This window comes from Globicephala melas, chromosome 17 (assembly GCF_963455315.2).
Source record: "Globicephala melas chromosome 17, mGloMel1.2, whole genome shotgun sequence".
Lineage (NCBI taxonomy): Eukaryota > Metazoa > Chordata > Mammalia > Artiodactyla > Delphinidae > Globicephala > Globicephala melas.
In genome coordinates, this window is record NC_083330.1 from 64,066,921 (window position 1) to 64,083,895 (window position 16,975).

General features: G+C 47.7%; 1 protein-coding gene across 26 annotated transcripts in view; it reads right to left on the minus strand.

Annotated features, from left to right (window-relative positions):
* Positions 1–16,975, minus strand: part of C17H8orf76 (chromosome 17 C8orf76 homolog) — a 72,914-nt gene that overhangs the window by 35,384 nt on the left and 20,555 nt on the right. The window contains exons 6-7 of one of the 26 annotated variants that reach the window (XM_060287120.1): positions 9,647–10,780; positions 237–6,246 (exon numbers count right to left, since the gene is read on the minus strand). The exons of 18 other annotated variants lie outside the window; for them this stretch is intronic. In XM_060287120.1, coding sequence (XP_060143103.1) covers positions 10,634–10,780 — 147 coding nt within the window. In that variant the 3' untranslated portion in view covers positions 237–6,246; positions 9,647–10,633. 7 more of the 26 variants (XM_060287119.1, XM_060287118.1, XM_060287117.1 and 4 more) reach the window with 7 other exon arrangements.

Below are 16,975 nucleotides of genomic sequence, written 5' to 3' on the forward strand. Positions count from 1 at the left end.
AGAAGGGGCTGATGCAGCCCGAGTTTTACATATGGATAAACTGAGGCACTGAGAGGCAGGGGGTAGGTGTGACCAAGGTACTCCTGTGTCCCAGTGCCCAGGGGTGGTCTGCTCCCCAGAGATTCTGGACAGACAGATTCAGGAGAAAGTATGGGGACATTCTAGATGTTTCTGGGAGGGGAGGTAAACTCCTCCTCCCTGGAAGAGCATAATACTAGAGTATCCCTGGCCCGATGAATGAGGGATGAGGCCCCAGAACCTGCCACTGTAAGTTATGTGTGGCTGGTTGAAAGGGTGGCCACCAAGGGTGGAGCAAACCAAGGCATCTAGCGGATGGACATGGACAAGGCAGTTTGGCAGCTCAGGTTTTTGCTCTGAAGAGCCTTGGGCTGGCCTGGAGGTCCCTGGAGTCTGGGCTGGAACCCAGGGGTTTGAGCTGTCAGATCTGGGAATGGCCCTGCAGCAGTGCTTCAGGAAGCCTTGAGCAACCAATGAGGACCCCGCATTGACCTTGCAGCTCCCAGGCGTAGTCAGCTACCTCCAGATCCAGGCCCCTCACCAGTCTCATCATTCTTTCCTTCTCAGTCACAGCACGTCCTGTTTGTTGCTGGGGTGGTAATAGATGCTAAGGCCACAGCGTTGCTGGGGTAGAAAGAACACAGGATGCTGAGGGAGCACAAAGGAGGGCCAGCCAGCCCAGCCTGGGAGGCCAGGGGACACTTCCCAGAGAAGCGACAGGTAACCCAAGACCTAAGGAACAAGGCTGTATGGCTGGGGCGAGGGATGCGACTTGGGCTGTTTCAGTCCAAGAGAAGCAGGGGCAGAAGCCCCACACATGTCTTTTGGTTTCCATGTCCTCCACTGCCACCAAGTCGTCTCAGCAAATGTCTTCCTGTTGCTCTTCTCCGGCTCAGAAGCTTTGCCTTTGCTGCGGAGGCTGGAGGGACAATCCTTCCTCCTGGTGGCCTCTGAATCCTGATGCACATGGCATCCCGAGTCGTGCTCTGCAGAGGGCATCTCCCTGCAGCCCAGCCCTATTTGTATTTGTCCAACACTCCTGGCAGAGGCAGAGGCAGAGGCATCTTTGCTTTTGTTTTAAACTGTGTTTCTGTCCTCACTTCACCTTTTTATTCCTTAGTTCCTGAAAATCCAACAATAACACCAAAAGCCCTTTGGCTGCTGAAGGTTGTTTTTTTTTTAAAAAAAATAAATCCATTTATTTATTTATTTTTGGCTGCCTTGGGTCTTTGTTGCTGCATGTGGGCTTTCTCTAGTTGCAGCGAGCAGGGGCTACTCTTCGTTGAGGTGTGCAGGCTTCTCACGCGGTGGCTTCTCTTGTTGCAGAGCATGGGCTCTAGGCGTGTGGGCTTCAGTAGTTGCAGCACGTTGGCTTCAGCAGTGGTGGCTCCCGGGCTTCAGAGCGCAGGCTCAGCAGTTGTGGCGCGCGGGCTTAGTTGCGGCACGCGGGATCTTCCCAGACCAGGGCACGAACCCGTGTCCCCTGCCTTGGCAGGCAGATTCTTTACCACTGCACCACCAGGGAAGCCCCTCCTGAAGGTTTTTTAAACCCCGGTCCTGATGACCGCTGTCATGAGGTTAGAATGACCAGGGCTGTGGAGTGTCCTAAGCTTGATTTCACAGCCTGACGAGAAAGCTTTGGGAAGGTAAAGCTTGCTGGGGTGCCCAGAGCTCCACAGGTGGGCTCTGTCCCCACGTCCGGCTCAGTCTGGGTGGAGAGGGGGTCTGCAGCCAGAACAAGCCCTCCTCCTCCACCGGCCAGGTTCCCCTCTGCGGTCGTCTTAGGGGTTTGCGAGTATTGTTTTTCCTCCGCTGAGCACCTTGTCACTTCCTCGTGATCCCAGCCGGCCGGGAAGTTAGGTTTGGTTGGCTTTGGCCAGTGGAATGCGAGCTGAAGTGTTGAGGACTGCTTCCAGCTTTTAAGCACTTGGGTGCAGATGGCCTTACCTCAAGATGGAGCCCCTTTCACCAGCCCAGGTTTCTAGGAGACTACAAAGAACAGGACACGCCTACCGCACTGACCTGCGGTGGCTAAGTGGTATGAGCAAGAAATAAACTTTTGCTGTTTAAGCCACTGAGAGTTGGGGCTGTTTCTTACTGCACCATGATCCAGCCTAGCCTGACTGAGAAAATCTTGGGACCCACTGATGTGAGGCTGGGCCGTTCCTTTGTGGGACTGGACTCTCCAGGGCCCCCAGCCTTGGGCTCTTGTCCCCAAACATTATTTCCACCTGGGGACTACGTGGCTTTTACACACCTGGCAAGGCAGCGCTTGAAAGCCAAAGCAAGTCCTTATCCAAGTTTCCAATCCTCCCAAACCCAGTTTTGCCCAGCTTTAATTCTGCTCCAGGCGGGACTCACACCTGCAACTGCCTTGGCAGGCCTGTTTGCTGGGGGCCATCCTGAGACGTACAGAGTTTCTCCTACAGTGTGAAATTCAACGACAGCAGCGGAGTGCCCACCGTGTGCCAAACAGATTTCAGCAACAGGCAAAGAGACCCAGCTTCACATCTGTCCTGGAGAATGCCAGAGTCAGCTGGGGGCGGCGCCCATGAGAACCACCACCGTGAAAAACATGAGAGAATGGGAATTCCCTGGTGGTCCAGTGGTGAGGACTCTGCGCTCTCACTGCCGAGGGCCCGGGTTCGATCCCTGGTTGGGGAACTAAGATCCCACAAGCTGCGCGAGGCGCTGCCCCCCAAAAAAAGAACATAAGAGAATGAAATTGTATGATGGTCATGTTCGGGGGGACACGGTGGAAACACAGTCCCCAACCAGGGATCAGGGATACTATTACCCACCTGTAGGGTTATCAGCCAGGACTGGGGTGTTGATTGGAATGAGCATCCCTTCCCCTCAGGCCTCCCTCTCCTAGAAATGATCTGTGGCATTCATTGGTCCTCACCAGATCTCCCTATCTGTATTGTAAGAGGCCCCCCATGGGTGGTCCCGCACACAATGGATGCTAACTGACTGGTCAAGGAGCTTTGCTCCTGAGGGGGTCAAACATTCAGACACCCCAGGGTGACCTGTACTCGCCCTCACCTTGACCTGGGCTCCCTGCCTCTCCTCTGCTGGCCCTGCTGGCCTGGCCTAGAAGTGCTAGAGCCGCATCTTCACATGATTCATTTTCTGGACTCAGTCCAAAAAGCTGTTGGACACAGAGAAACTGTCACTCATTTTCTCAGCTTCCTCCTGAAGAGGAAAAACTGTCATCAGAGAATGTAAATATTGCAGACACACGTACGAGTATAAACGACCTTTTTCCCTGGTTGCTCACTGCATATCCACTGAGATAGACATGCTGCCTCCCAGGGGCTCCATACTTCACTCCTCTGCAGGGTGTGGTGAGTGAGGGTGTCCACACGATGATGTGCCAGCCTGAGTGGACAGAGAGGCCCAGAGGAGGTGGCGTAGCGTGAGGCTGCAGTGTGTGCACAAGGCCAAACGTGAGCGGAGGGTGGAATCCAGCTCTCATAAGTGTGCTTGCCAAGGCCACCTTCCTCCACTGCCTGCTCACCGCGCCAGGCAAATTCACACAGACACCTTCTAGGCCGGTGGGCTGGGCTCTGAGAACAGAGTTTCTAGACCCACCCACTGAAATGGTTGCTAATGAGGAAGGCCCAAGCTCTCTGAACCTCATTTTCCCTGTGATCCTGAAGCGCACAAGCCAGGCCTCTCCCCTGACTTTTCAGAAATGGTGAGGACCCGTCCATTGGGGCTGCTATAACAAAATACCAAAGACTGGGTGGCTTCTAAACCACAGACATTTCTCACAGTTCTGGAGGCCGGGACTCCAAGATCAGGGTGCCGGCATGGTTGGGTTCTGGGGAAGGCCTTCTTCCTGGTTTGCAGGTGGTCACCTCTCACTGTGTCATCACATGGTGGAAGGGACAACCTAGCTCTCTGGGGCCTCTTTTCTAAGAGAACAAATCCTACTAATGAGGGCTCCATGCTTATGACTTAATCACCTCTCAAAGGCCCTGCCTCCTAACACCATCACCTTGGGGATTATGTTTCAACATGAGAATTTTGGGACGACACAAACATGCAATCTATAGCAAAAGGTCATAAGCATAGAAGGTATCTGAGAGAAAAAGAAATGAGTAAGAAGTCCTCTCAGGGGATGGGAACATCCCTTGTTTGGAAGAGAGTGCATTTATTTGCCAGGGCTGCCGTAACAAAATACCACGGACTCGGTGACTTAAACAGCAGACGTTTATATTCTCACAGTTGTGGAGGCTGAACTCTGGGATCAAGGTGTCAGCAGGACTGGTTTCTCCTGAGGCCTCTCTCCTTGGCTCGCAGATGGCCATCCTCTTGCTGTGTGCTTATGTAGTCTTTCCTCTGTCCATATGCATCCCTAGTGTCTTTTTTTTTTTTTTTTTTTTTTTTGCGGTACGCGGGCCTCTCACTGCTGTGGCCTCTCCCGTTGCGGAGCACAGGCTCCAGACGCGCAGGCTCAGCAGCCACAGCTCACGAGCCCAGCCGCTCCGCGGCATGTGGGATCTTCCCGGACCGGGGCACGAACCCGTGTCCCCTGCATCGGCAGGCGGACTCTCAACCACTGTGCCACCAGGGAAGCCCCCTAGTGTCTTTTTGTGTGTGTCCAAATTTCTTTTCCTTATAAGGACACCAGTCAAATTGGATTATGAATTTAAGGAGATGAAGTTGACAAAGGATGGACTTTTGATGGCTTATTTTATGCGTCAACTTGACTGGACCATGGGGTGCCCATGTATTTGGCCGAACATTGTTCTGGGTGTTTCTGTGCGGGTGTTTTTGGATGAGATAAACATTTAAAATGGTAGTGTAAGTAAAGCAGATTGCCCTTGCGAACGCGGGTAGGCCTCCCCAATCAGCTGAAGACCTGACAACAAAAAGGCTGACTCTCCCCCAGATAAGAGAGAGTTCCTCCTGCCTGACTGCCTTCAAACTGGGACATAGGTTTTTCCTGCCATCAGACTCAAACTGAAACACTGGCTCTTCCTGGGGCTTGAACCTGCTGGTCTTTAGAACTAGACCACTGGCTCTCCTGGGTCTCCAACTTGCCGACTCAACCTGTAGGTCTTGGAACTTGACAGTTTCCACAACTGTGTGAGCCAATTCCTCATAATAAATCTCTCTGTACATAAGTAGCTATAGATATAGACAGATAATATAGACACAGAGATGCAGATACACATACAGCTATAGATACACACATCCTATTGGTTCCATTTCTCTGGAGAATCCTGACTAATACAGATTTTGGTGCCAGGAGCTTAAAGGTCTTATCTCCTAATACGGTCATATTCTGAGGTACTGGGTTAGGGCTTCAACGTATGCCTTTTAGGGGGACACAATCAGGCATAAGAGGCAGGCCTCCCGTGTCGGCCCACATGGCCAGAGGAGCCCCGGCTCTGTACACCCACCTACAGCTGCTCGCCCTCCGCCCCCGCACACTCCCCGGCCGCGCTGCAGGACAGCGGGCACCTGCGTCACCTCAGCTGGGCCTCCGGAGGTGGCCCTTCTCAATACAAACTGCTCCTCTCTACCAGCAGAGCCAGCACTTGCTTCTGGTGGCCGGCTGCTCTTCGAGAACGGCGGCCCTAAAGTGGAAAGGTCCCAGGGCCGGCTCCCCGATTTTTCCCCCCAACGCCCACAGCTGTGCTGTCCTCCCAGCGCAGCTCCTGTGAGAGGCACACCAGCACTGCTGCTCTGGGAGCCCTCCCTGTGGCCACGGTATGAAGCAGCATCCAGTTCAGAGTCCCCTGGCTGAATGATTCTGTCCCCCGTCCTTGGAGGCCAGCCCTGGCTTCCATTCCCAAAGGGCCTGAATTCATGTATTTAACCACACGCTTGTCCCCAACCCTGTCCCCCAGTATGCCAGGGGCTGGGCAGCCCGCATGGGTGGAAACAGCGGTGTCGCAGCTCCCAGAGGGCTTATGTGATGGTGCCAAGAGCCTCCCTGCCTCCAGCGTTTGCAGTTCCCTGATCGGTGGTTTGCTGGGTCTACAAGGGAATGAAGGCGGAAGGAGAGATCGAGCTGAGACCTGAAAGTAAGGAGGACTCACCTGTGCACAAGGCAGGAGGGGCAGTGGGCAAAGCTGTCAAGAGTTTGGCCTTTTCCAGGTGGGAAAGCCCTTCAGGGTAACAAACTCCACAACAGTGTGGATTCCCCAAAGCGTTGGGAGCTCTCAGTGACTTGAGTTCACCTCCACCCTCCACGTTAGTGCTCGTTATCTCCTAGACCCAGAAAACACATATTGCACGAAGCTGAAAGGTTGTTTAACACATAGAAAGTGAAACCAGATTTATCGGCTTAAAGCACAACCCTAAACCAGCCATTCCCGGGCTCAGAGACCTTTCATAGCTCAGTATATCCCACGCCAAGTCAAGTTTCCTACCAGGCACTCAAGATCATCCATCATTTGACACCGGTTTACCCGCCCAGCCTCATTACCCACCACATCCCTTCACACCCACTAACCTGGATGACCAGCCTTCATGTCCTCCAGGCCTTGGCTGCTCTCATCCCTCGACTGCGAAACCTCGCGGGCCTGCCTTCCATTCTCTGCCGAGGCTGCTACAAACCATCCCCTCACCAGGTCCAGCTCAGATGTTACCGCCTTCGTGAAAACCCCCTTCCTCTGCACTCCTGCGCTGTCAAGTCCTCCCTCCTGACCCTTATTTGCCACTTATGTGGATGTCCTATTACGTCTACTAGAGATGGAAGCTCCTTGGAAATAGGTCTTGTCTAATATGTATAAAATGGATAACTAATAAGAACCTGCTGTATAAAAAAATAAAAATTAAAAAAAAAAAGATGAATTTCTCAAGCTTTTTCAGTCCACGATACCAAGCCAAGGCCCTTCCACAAACTTGGGCTCTATTAGATGACTTGCCAGAGACAGAATTATGAATTCCTGGTAATTACTAATGAAATCAGAAATGAAGTCCTTACCATTTGATTCAAGTCATTCCAATTCTGAAGACTAACACCAGTTATAAGAACAGATCAATGATATTCTGAAACTTTGTTTTTTTAAAAAAACAAAACCAAAAAACCTCAGTTACTAGGAGAAAACTGATCCCCTTTAGCCATGCAAAGCATGAGAAATGACCTTAAGTCCTTGGTTCTCTGTCAACCTTACTGTTCTCTAGCACACCCAGCGGTCTTTGTTCACAGCAAAGCTTAGACTCTTTACTTACAATCTCTCTCTCACCTGTGGATCACACCTGAGTAGGAAAATTTCTGCACCTTTTGTTTAGGATAAAGCAATTCTGTGGTCCTTCTCCCTAGGGATTCCATTCAAAGTCTCATTTCCCTCCAGCTTCTATAGAGATTGCCTTACTGTCAGTAAAATCATTCAGCTTTTGCCCTGGGTTGATTATGTATCAAGGGCTATGTTTGATGATTCGGAAAGAAAGGAGACATTGTCACTATCCTCATGTAGCTCACTGCCTAATGAAAAGGACAGAAAAATTAAACGTGTCACAAGTGGAATGTCACAGGTAAGCACAGGGTACTAAGGGGGCGCGTAGAAAGGGATCCAAACTGAGACTTAGAGAGACAGGAAGTATTCTGGAGAAAGGTGATGGCTAAAATAAATTCTAAAAAAAAAAAATAGGTGTTGTGTCTTATCTTTGGTATCTCCTACAGCGATGCTCTATCAAGGTTTTACAAAAGAATGTCATTTAAAAAAGAAATAGCCTTCTGAGACACAATGTCTTATTCTAAAACCAAGATTGAAAGGACCCAAGTGGTCCATACTAGGATTCTTTGGTTGCAAGTAGCAGAAACTGAACCTAGCTCAAGCAATCTTAAGTTATGGGTAGGTTACTTTGTATATTGGTTTCCGATGGCGGCTGTAACAAATGACCACAAACATCATGGCACAAAACAACACAAATGTATCACCTTATAGTTTCTAGTTCAGAATTCCCACATTGGTTTCACTGGACTGAAATTAAGGCATCAGCAGGGCTGTGTTCCCCCCTGGACACCCTAGGAGAGAATGTTTCCTTGCCTTTTCTAACTTCTACAGGCCGCCCGCACTCCTTGGCCCATGGCCTCTTCCTCCATCTTCAAAGCCAGCCGCACAGCATCTCTCTGACCCTGACCCACTCCTTCTGCCTCCGTGTGATGGCTAATTTTATGTCAACTTGACTGGCTAAGGGATGCCCAGATAACTACTAAAACATTATTCTGGGTGTGTCTTGAGAGTGTTTCTGGAGGAGACTGGCATTTGAGCTGGTGAATTAAGTAAGATCACCCTCCCCAGTGCAGGTGGGAACCATCCATTTGTCAAAGGCTTGAATGGAACAAAAAGGCAGAGGGAGGATGAATTTGCGCTCTCTGCTTGAGCTGAGACATCTACCTTCTGCCCTTGGACATCGGCACTCCTGGTTCTCGGGCTTTTGGACTCAGATCAAGACTTACCCCATCAGCCCCCTGATTTTCAGGCCTTCAGACTTCAACTGAATGGTATTATTGGTTTTCCCCGTTCTCCAGCTTGCAGAAGGCAGCTGGTGGGACTTCTTGGCCTCCATAACCACTTGAGCTAATTCCTATACTAAATCTCCTCTCACATGCATCTGTATCAGACCTATAGGGTCTGTTTCTCTGGCAAGTCCTAATACACTCCATCTTCCATTTGCTAAGATCTCAGTGACTACACTGGGCTCACCTGGGTAATACTCTCTATTTTAAGGTCAGTTGATAAGCAACCTTAATTCCCCTTTGCATTGTAACCTAACATATTCACAGGCTGGGACACCCTGGGGGACCAGGACACCTTTGGGAGCCATTATTTCGCCTGCCACACTCCAGGTGTTTCGTGGAGGCCTCAACCAAAACTGTAGCTGGGCCTACAGAACAGGAAGGGCCTGGAATCAGGAGGCAGCAGAGCAGACTGTCCCTCTGCCCCTTTCTGGGCATCTCTTTCATCCTCTTTCTGCAGACCTGCTCTGTCTATCCCCCATTCCATTTGGCAAACACAGCCACCCCCCAGTTTTGACCCAGTTTCAGACACGAGAAGACTCATTTCTACATCTCTAGGGGAGATCCTGACTGGCTCACCTTAGGTCAGGTAAACCCTGCTTCCTCTCTCCCATCATTAGGGTCAGTGAAGACAAATATGGCTGCCAGGTTCCCAGAGATCCCAGAGATGGGGGGCAGGGTGGTCGTCAGCTCAAGGGCTGAGCAGACACAACATCAAACTTTTAAGTGACCAAGTCATTCTGTGCCGAGGAAGGAGGAAAGGATAAGGAACAGTAGGCCCCAAGCAGACAAATGCCTGTCCTATTTCTCTGACCTCATTAGCAAAGTCACCTGGTGGAGACACTTCGATCACGAAGACAGGATTGGAGCAGCCCTAGGCTGTGACTCATCAGGACCATTGTTTCTCGAGCTTTGAATTCTTTTGTATAATCCTCTCTGGTTTTTGTTTGCTTGTTTGTTTTCACGATTAAGACCTTGGAAAGTCGTGTATAAATTACTTTTATAGATGAAATTTCAAAAGCACTAGAAAGCTGCTACTTAAAATAATCATTTTTCTAAACAGCGGCCTTGGATTTGTTTCATAGAGATTTCTACCCTAGGTTTTCCTAAAATGAAGCCCATCTTCATGTTGAAATGCGGTACCTCACAGACAGGTGGGGGCACCTGTGGCGCTGGCAGTGGAGCTCTGTACGGACTGGCTGCGGGCTCACTGGGCTTCAGGCCGTCTCTTCAAGTGCCTGGGGCTCCAGCAAAGCAGCACTGCGCAGAAGTCACGGCACGTCCAGGAAGCTGAGCTCCGCCATGAAGGGGCAAAGCAGAGACACAGTCCTGGAGCTTATGGCGTAGCCAGGAGGATTCATACAAAGAATATTCAATTACAATTCCATTAAGCACCTTGCGGGGGGAATAAAAAAGCAGGCGCTCTGACAACATTTAAAGGGGGGACCTGAGCAAGTCTGGACTCAGAATCATCTTGTCTGAGAGTGACCTTTGCGCTGGGATCTGTAGGAAGGGCAAGTTTATGGCAGGGTTGAGGGACCACAGGGAGGAGTGTTCCAAGTAAAGGTAACTGGATGGGCATAGGGCTTGGGTGGGAGGACACTTGCCGAGTTCAAAGACATGAGAAGAAACCAGAGTGAGCTGGGGTGAAGTGGGCCAGGGCCAGACCACACAGGGCCTCCCAGGCCTCAGGGGAAATCACTGAAGGACTCTGAGAGCAATCTTTATTTGTATAAGATCTCTTTGGCTATAGTATAAGATTGCAGTGGTGTCAGCATATGAGAGACAAAGGACTCTCAACAGCTCAAATTCTGGGCATGGTCATGCCCCCTTGGGAGAAAACACTGAAGACAGGCCTTTTGAGTCAAGAGAGGCAAGAACTGCCCTTGGGTGCCCCCCCCACCCACTGGAGGGCAGACAGACATCTCTGTGCTTCACATTTGCTCACCTTCTGAGTGACTCATTCACCAACAAGAGGGTGGGGTTAGGAGGCAGGCTCAAGACGTCTTTACCATAATCATTGCTCAGTTAATTACCTTCACCATCTGTGCTGGAAATGATCAAGATGACTTGTGTGTGATGACACCCAGAGATGCCCAGGCTTCCTGGGTTGCCCTCTCCTGTCCTGCGTTACAGCTCCGGTATCGGGGTACAGGAGGCTGGGTTCTCACATGGGTGGACGCGCTGCTGCCAGGAGAGTGAGGTGCGGCGGGAAGTGAGGGTGTGGGCAGATCCACGGAGACCACTCAGCGGTGCAGGACAGCGTTGACAGTGGGTCTGGGAGGAAAGCCAAGGGGCTGCAAGCTAGAGGTCTGGGCAAAGTTAGAAGGGGATTAGGATGAGACGGGAAACCTAGAGAAATTACGAGGGAAAAGGGCATATCCAGGAGGCTGAGATGAACGGGAGGAAGGGCTTTCAGCTACAGAAAGAGAAATGGGCAACGTTTCTGAGCGGACTGCCTCAGCACTGTCAGACCTTTGAGGTATTAACCTTTTGTGCAAACAAAGATGCTGGCCGATTAATTCAGGGATTCTTCTCCACAAACATCTGGCGAGATGCCAGGTGTTCTGCCCTCGGGATACAAATATGAACAAGACAGTCCTGATTTTACAAAGTTTAAAGCGTCTCATGGAAAACAAACAGGCTATGACAAGACAGCATAATAAGGGCCAATACAGGGGTCAAAGAGCAGCGCGAGACCTACCACCACTTGGGGATCAAGACTTCTGGAAGCTGAAACCAGGCGGAGGCCTGTAAGCCGAATACGAATTAGCCACGTGAGGGCAGTGGGTGGGGAGAGGTTCCAGGCTGAGTTGCCGGCCTGAAAGCTTAAAGGTGACAAATAGGGCACATTCAAAGGTTGGGAGTGGGGAAAGACGAGAAGCCCCTGGGAGCCAAAGGCTGTGTCGTGAAGGGCTTGGCAACCACGGTCCCTTTGGGCTCTATCCTGCAGGCCACCCACAACCAGACCATCAACTCCACAGTAACCAGTGTCTCCATGGCAACCACACAATCCCTGTCCCCTAACAGGACCCAGTAAGTGATTATTAATGACTCAATGAAGGGATGGGGGGCAGTGGGGAGCGGTAAAGGGGTTTCCATACTTTTTAATGGTTCCTAAAAATTGAAATGCCTGTTAAATATACAGTCTTTTGTTTCACATTAGAGATAAATGACTAAACCTGCAATTGCTAGTCATGCTCTCACTCATACTAAAAGAGTCTCAAACTACAAACAAAACCAGACCTTCGTCTGTTTTGGGAAGGGGCCTGGGAAAGGGAGAAACGAGCTGGTGAAGTGGATGGGAAATCCTGATGACTTCACCTTTTTGCCCAGGGCTGGAATTTTCTTCCCTCTACTGAGAAAAAAAAAAAAATTAAAAGCTGTGTGGGACTACTGGGCATATACCCTGAGAAAACCATAATTCAAAGAGAGTCATGTACCACAATGTTCACTGCAGCTCTATTTACAATAGCCAGGACATGGAGACAACCTAAGTGTCCATCAACAGATGAGTGGATAAAGAAGATGTGGCACATATACACAATGAAATATTACTCAGCCATAAAAAGAAACGAAATTGAGTTATTTGTAGTGAGGTGGATGGACCTAGAGACTGTCATAAAGAGTGAAGTAAGTCAGAAAGAGAAAAATAAATACCATGTGCTAACACATATATATAGTACCTTAAAAAAAATGTTTCTGAAGAATGTAGGGGCAGGACAGGAATAAAGACACAGACGTAGAGAATGGACGTGAGGACACAGGGAGGGGGAAGGGTAAGCTGGGACAAAGTGAGAGAGCGGCATGGACATACATACACTACCAAATGTAAAACAGATAGCTAGTGGGAAGCAGCTGCATAGCACAGGGAGATCAGCTCGGTGCTTTGTGACCACCTAGAAGGGTGGGATAGGGAGGGTGGGAGGGAGACGCAAGAGGGAGGAGATATGGGGATATATGTATACGTATAGCTGATTCACTTTGTTATAAAGCAGAAACTAACACACCACTGTAAAGCAATTATACTCCAATAAAGATGTTAACAAAAAGAATATAACATTGAAATGTAATTATAATAATTTACAAAGGCATAAACATTTTTATTTATTTATTTTTGGCTGCTTTTTGGTTCTTCGTTGTTGTGTGTGGCTTTCTCTAGTTGCGGCGAGCGGGGGCTACTCTTCGTTGCAGTGTGTGGGCTTCTCATTGCGGTGGCTTCTGTTGTTGCGGAGCACGGGCTCTAGGTGCACGGGCCCCAGCAGCTGTGGCACATGGGCTCAGTAGTTGTGGCTCACAGGCTCTAGAGCGCAGGCTCAGAAATTGTGGCACACGGGCTTAGTTGCCCAGCGGCATGTGGGATCTTCCCAGGCCAGGGCTTGAACCTGTGTGCCCTGCACTGGCAGGCGGATTCTTATCCACTGTGCCACCAGGGAAGCCCATAAACATTTTTAAAGAAAATAAAATATTAGCCACGGGGGAAAAAAAAGTTATGTGGGACAACACTTGATGAAGTTTTTGGTCTATTACTAAATTTCACTTCTCATAAGGGAGCTCTTCCACCCTGGATAATTCAAGTAAGCCTTTTGCATTTGAAGATGATGTGGCTGAAAGGAGAGGATAATCACCTGAGACAGAGCTCCATGGGTCTCGTGTTTCTGTACATCTTGTGAGCAAGGCACTTACAGCCCTTCATTCCAGACTATCTTCTCAACAATGCTTGCAAAGTAAACACCCTTAAAAAAGAGAGAGTGTTCTCCCCTGGAGCACAGGGCAGGCCTGCTTACTGTTCGTTATAAAGGATCTGCATCTCCTAAGCTCAGGGTTCCTCTCCTATAACGCACCCCACTGCACGTACACTCTTTCGTTTGGGCTCATGTGTGTCACGTGCCTTGGGACTTGGAGGCAAAGGAACTGATACAAATATGCTGAAGCTTATCCTGTTCCCTGGGCCACGAGTAATCAAGTCTCCTGCAGCATCTATGACACTGGCAGGTTAATGCGCGGGCTGACAGGTGTGGTAAAGTCTCAGAGCCTTCGCAGACCTCGAGGCACCCTTCCTGGAAATGGTTTACTATCACACTGTAGCATTCTTGGTCATTCTTGATGAATTTACCTAAACAACGTAATACTTACATCGCTGATTATAATACAATAACTGTTTTTAAAAGACAATAAAATCTGTAAGTCTCTTTTATACACTTTCCCAACAGATTATCTTCTAAAGGGGCAGTAGGCCTCACGTAAGTGAATGACAAAAATCTAAAAAGAAAACAAAAAACCAAAAAACTGAACACAGTAGAAATAAGCTGGGAGAGAAGCCATTTTTATAAGACATAAATAATTGTTTTTAATTCAGTATATTCCATGATTAGCAGTGGATTCTGTCTGAAGTAAACCAGCACAATTAATACAAGATGTTTTGTTCTGTTTTGAAAGGGGCCACTAAACCAACATCTGTATCTCTGTATGGAACTGATTTTCAAAGGGACAGAAGTGGTCTTTGATCTTTCTGAACCACTTGTCTTCAAATTCTTTCGAAGACGCGATCACCAAGGCAGTCAGGGCTGCAGGGCCAACACACTTCACCTCTGTGTGAACCTCATCTCTTATTTTTTCTGGGACGATATCTTCACCCATAACCTGCAGTAGGAGGGGAAAAAAAAACCAACCCTGTCCCAATAACAGGGGAAGCAGACACGGAATGATGGGATGAAGACCACGCTATTTATCAAGTGTAAATGATTTCGTACAGAGGATTTCTTTAGCAGCTAGGTGACAACTCTAGCAATTCAACATATCGAAAGGATGTTTATTCAGAAGCAGTGATCCAAGACCACATTTGTAAAACATCCCCTACTTCCAGTCTCATCTTCCCCTGAGCAAACAAATCACCAAAGCACTAGCATGGCAGCAGTACCGTTCAGGCTACAGGGAGAGACAGTCAACCTTCTTATGTCATATGGAGCACCTGCAGCTGACAAGAATATGCACCACCAGTGATCCTTCCTCCTTGTAAACGACAGAAAAGCAGTGCGTGCACAGAATGTAACTGCTGCTGTGTAGAGAGCACAGATCCCTTCTCTTAGAAGTTCTCCAAAGAAGTCAAAGGCAGCAAACAGTCGAGCAGCAAGTAGCTGAGTCCACACTTCCCTGATACAGAGAGACTCCATCCCTCCAGAAAGGTTACCACAGCAACCTCAGGGACTTAAGAGCATGCCCGCACTCTGAAGGCACAATACTGCTCCCTACTGGTCAGATCCAGGTCCAGGTTCTGCGTTAGCTTCTCTTTGACAAGACACCCACAAAGTTAAGTTTGTAAGAAGCTTGCATCTGAACTCGCTAAGTGATCAGCCCACCTTTGGTAAAGGACAGTGAACTAAAATTAAGTCCCAAAACATTTCCCACGATTCGGCATGAAAAGTTAGGGAGCCATTTGGCAGGGATGTTGTAGAGGGAATCTGTCACTTGGATTTGGACTAGATGGTCCCTAGGTTTCCTACAAACCCTGAGGTCCTATGTGTCCATGAATACTCAAATTATAACGGATTAGAAACCCACTCAAAGAACAGGTTCCACTGGCTTTAAATCTTCAAAGACTACTTATTGTTTGAGGCTAGAGCTGACAGGATGAACAGCAAGCAACTGTCAGGATTTATTAAGGCATGTTATTTTCATCAATTCAAAGACAATTTTTGGTTTTGTATTTTAACATTTCTGAAATCAAGATGTATCTTATACCCACTGGTGTGTCACAGTGTAAAGAGCATCTTGTTTTTCTTTTAGTGGCACATCAAATAATTATGTCTCTTAATGACTGATGACTGCTTGGACTCAATGAAATACAGTATTTTAAAATCTGGGGTATAACACCAAAAGTGTTTTTTTTTAACTAAAAAAAAAAAGAGGGGCTTCCCTGGTGGCGCAGTGGTCGAGAGTCTGCCTGCCAATGCAAGGGACATGGGTTCGTGCCCCGGTCGGGGAAGATCCCGCATGCCGCGGAGCAGCTAGGCCCGTGAGCCATGGCCACTGAGCCTGTGCGTCCGGAGCCTGTGATCCACAACGGGAGAGACCACAACAGTGAGAGGCCCACGTACCGCAAAAAAAAAAAAAAAAAAGAGAGAGAATGGAATAATAGTAATACTCAAACAATGCAATATTCCAAAACGCAGGCTCGGCAGGTATATCATTCACAGGTGTCAAAAAATCTGCAGAAGTCTTTGGCCAAATAAAAACTTAAACTTCTATATATCAAAAGTATCATAAACTTCAGAAAATACTGAAATACTGTATTTATAAATACAGTATTTATATAAACAACATATAAAAGGTTAGTAAGCCTAGTGTAGAAAGAGCTCTTAAAATTAATAAGAAAAGCAGAAACATATAAATAACGAAGAAAAAGCATGACTAGGTATTTCACAAAATATAAATGGCCAATGAATGTGTGAAAAAATTGTTCATTTTATTAGTAATCAAATAAACAGTAATATTAAAAAGCACTACTTTTACCAATGAAAGTACAGATTTTAAAAAGTAATAATATTAAGTTGTTCAATATAAAATTCTGGTTTTATGGTCAAAATGATTGAATATTGACAATTTCACATGGTTCAACCTAATACCTAGGTTTGGAGAAGGAAAATCAGTATTCTCATATGCTGCTGGAGGATATATAAACAGAACCAACCTTTCTTCTCTCTCTCTTTTTTTTTTTTTTGGCCACACCGCGTGACTTACAGGATCTTAGTTCCCCAACCAGGGACAAACCCGAGCCCTCAGCAGTGAAAGCGCAGAGTCCTAACCACTGGACTGCCAGGGAATTCCCGGAACCAATCTTTCTCAATGACAATTTGGAAACATGCTTTGAGGCTTTAAAATGTTCATATACTTTAACCCAGTGATTCTATTTCCAGTAATCTATTCTAAAACAAACACAAAAACTGATTTTTTTTTTGCAAAGACTTATTAAAGTCGGTACTGAATATTTGTTAAATGTCCAACATAGGACTTAAGTAGATAAATGATAGCTCATCAAAAGCTGTAACTGGACTACTATCCAATCATTAAAAATTATGCACTCAAATAATATTTAAGGATACAGTGTCATGATCATACCACAATGTTAGGTAAAAATATCAGCCTATAAAACAAAATGCAGTTTGGCAGTTCCTCAAAAAGTTAAACACAGAATTACCAGATGACCCAGCAACTCCATTCTTAGGTAGATGCCCAAAAGAATTGAAATCAGGAACTCAAACAGATACTTGTATGCCAATGTCCATAGCAGTATTATTCACAAAAGTCAAAAGGTAGAAAACAATGCAAGTGCCCATCAACAGATGATGAATGGACAAATAGGATGTGGGGTGTATGTGTACACACACACACAATGGAATATTATTCAGCCATAAAAAGGAATGAAGTTCTGATACATATGGAAGAACCTTGAAAACATTATGCTAAGTGAAA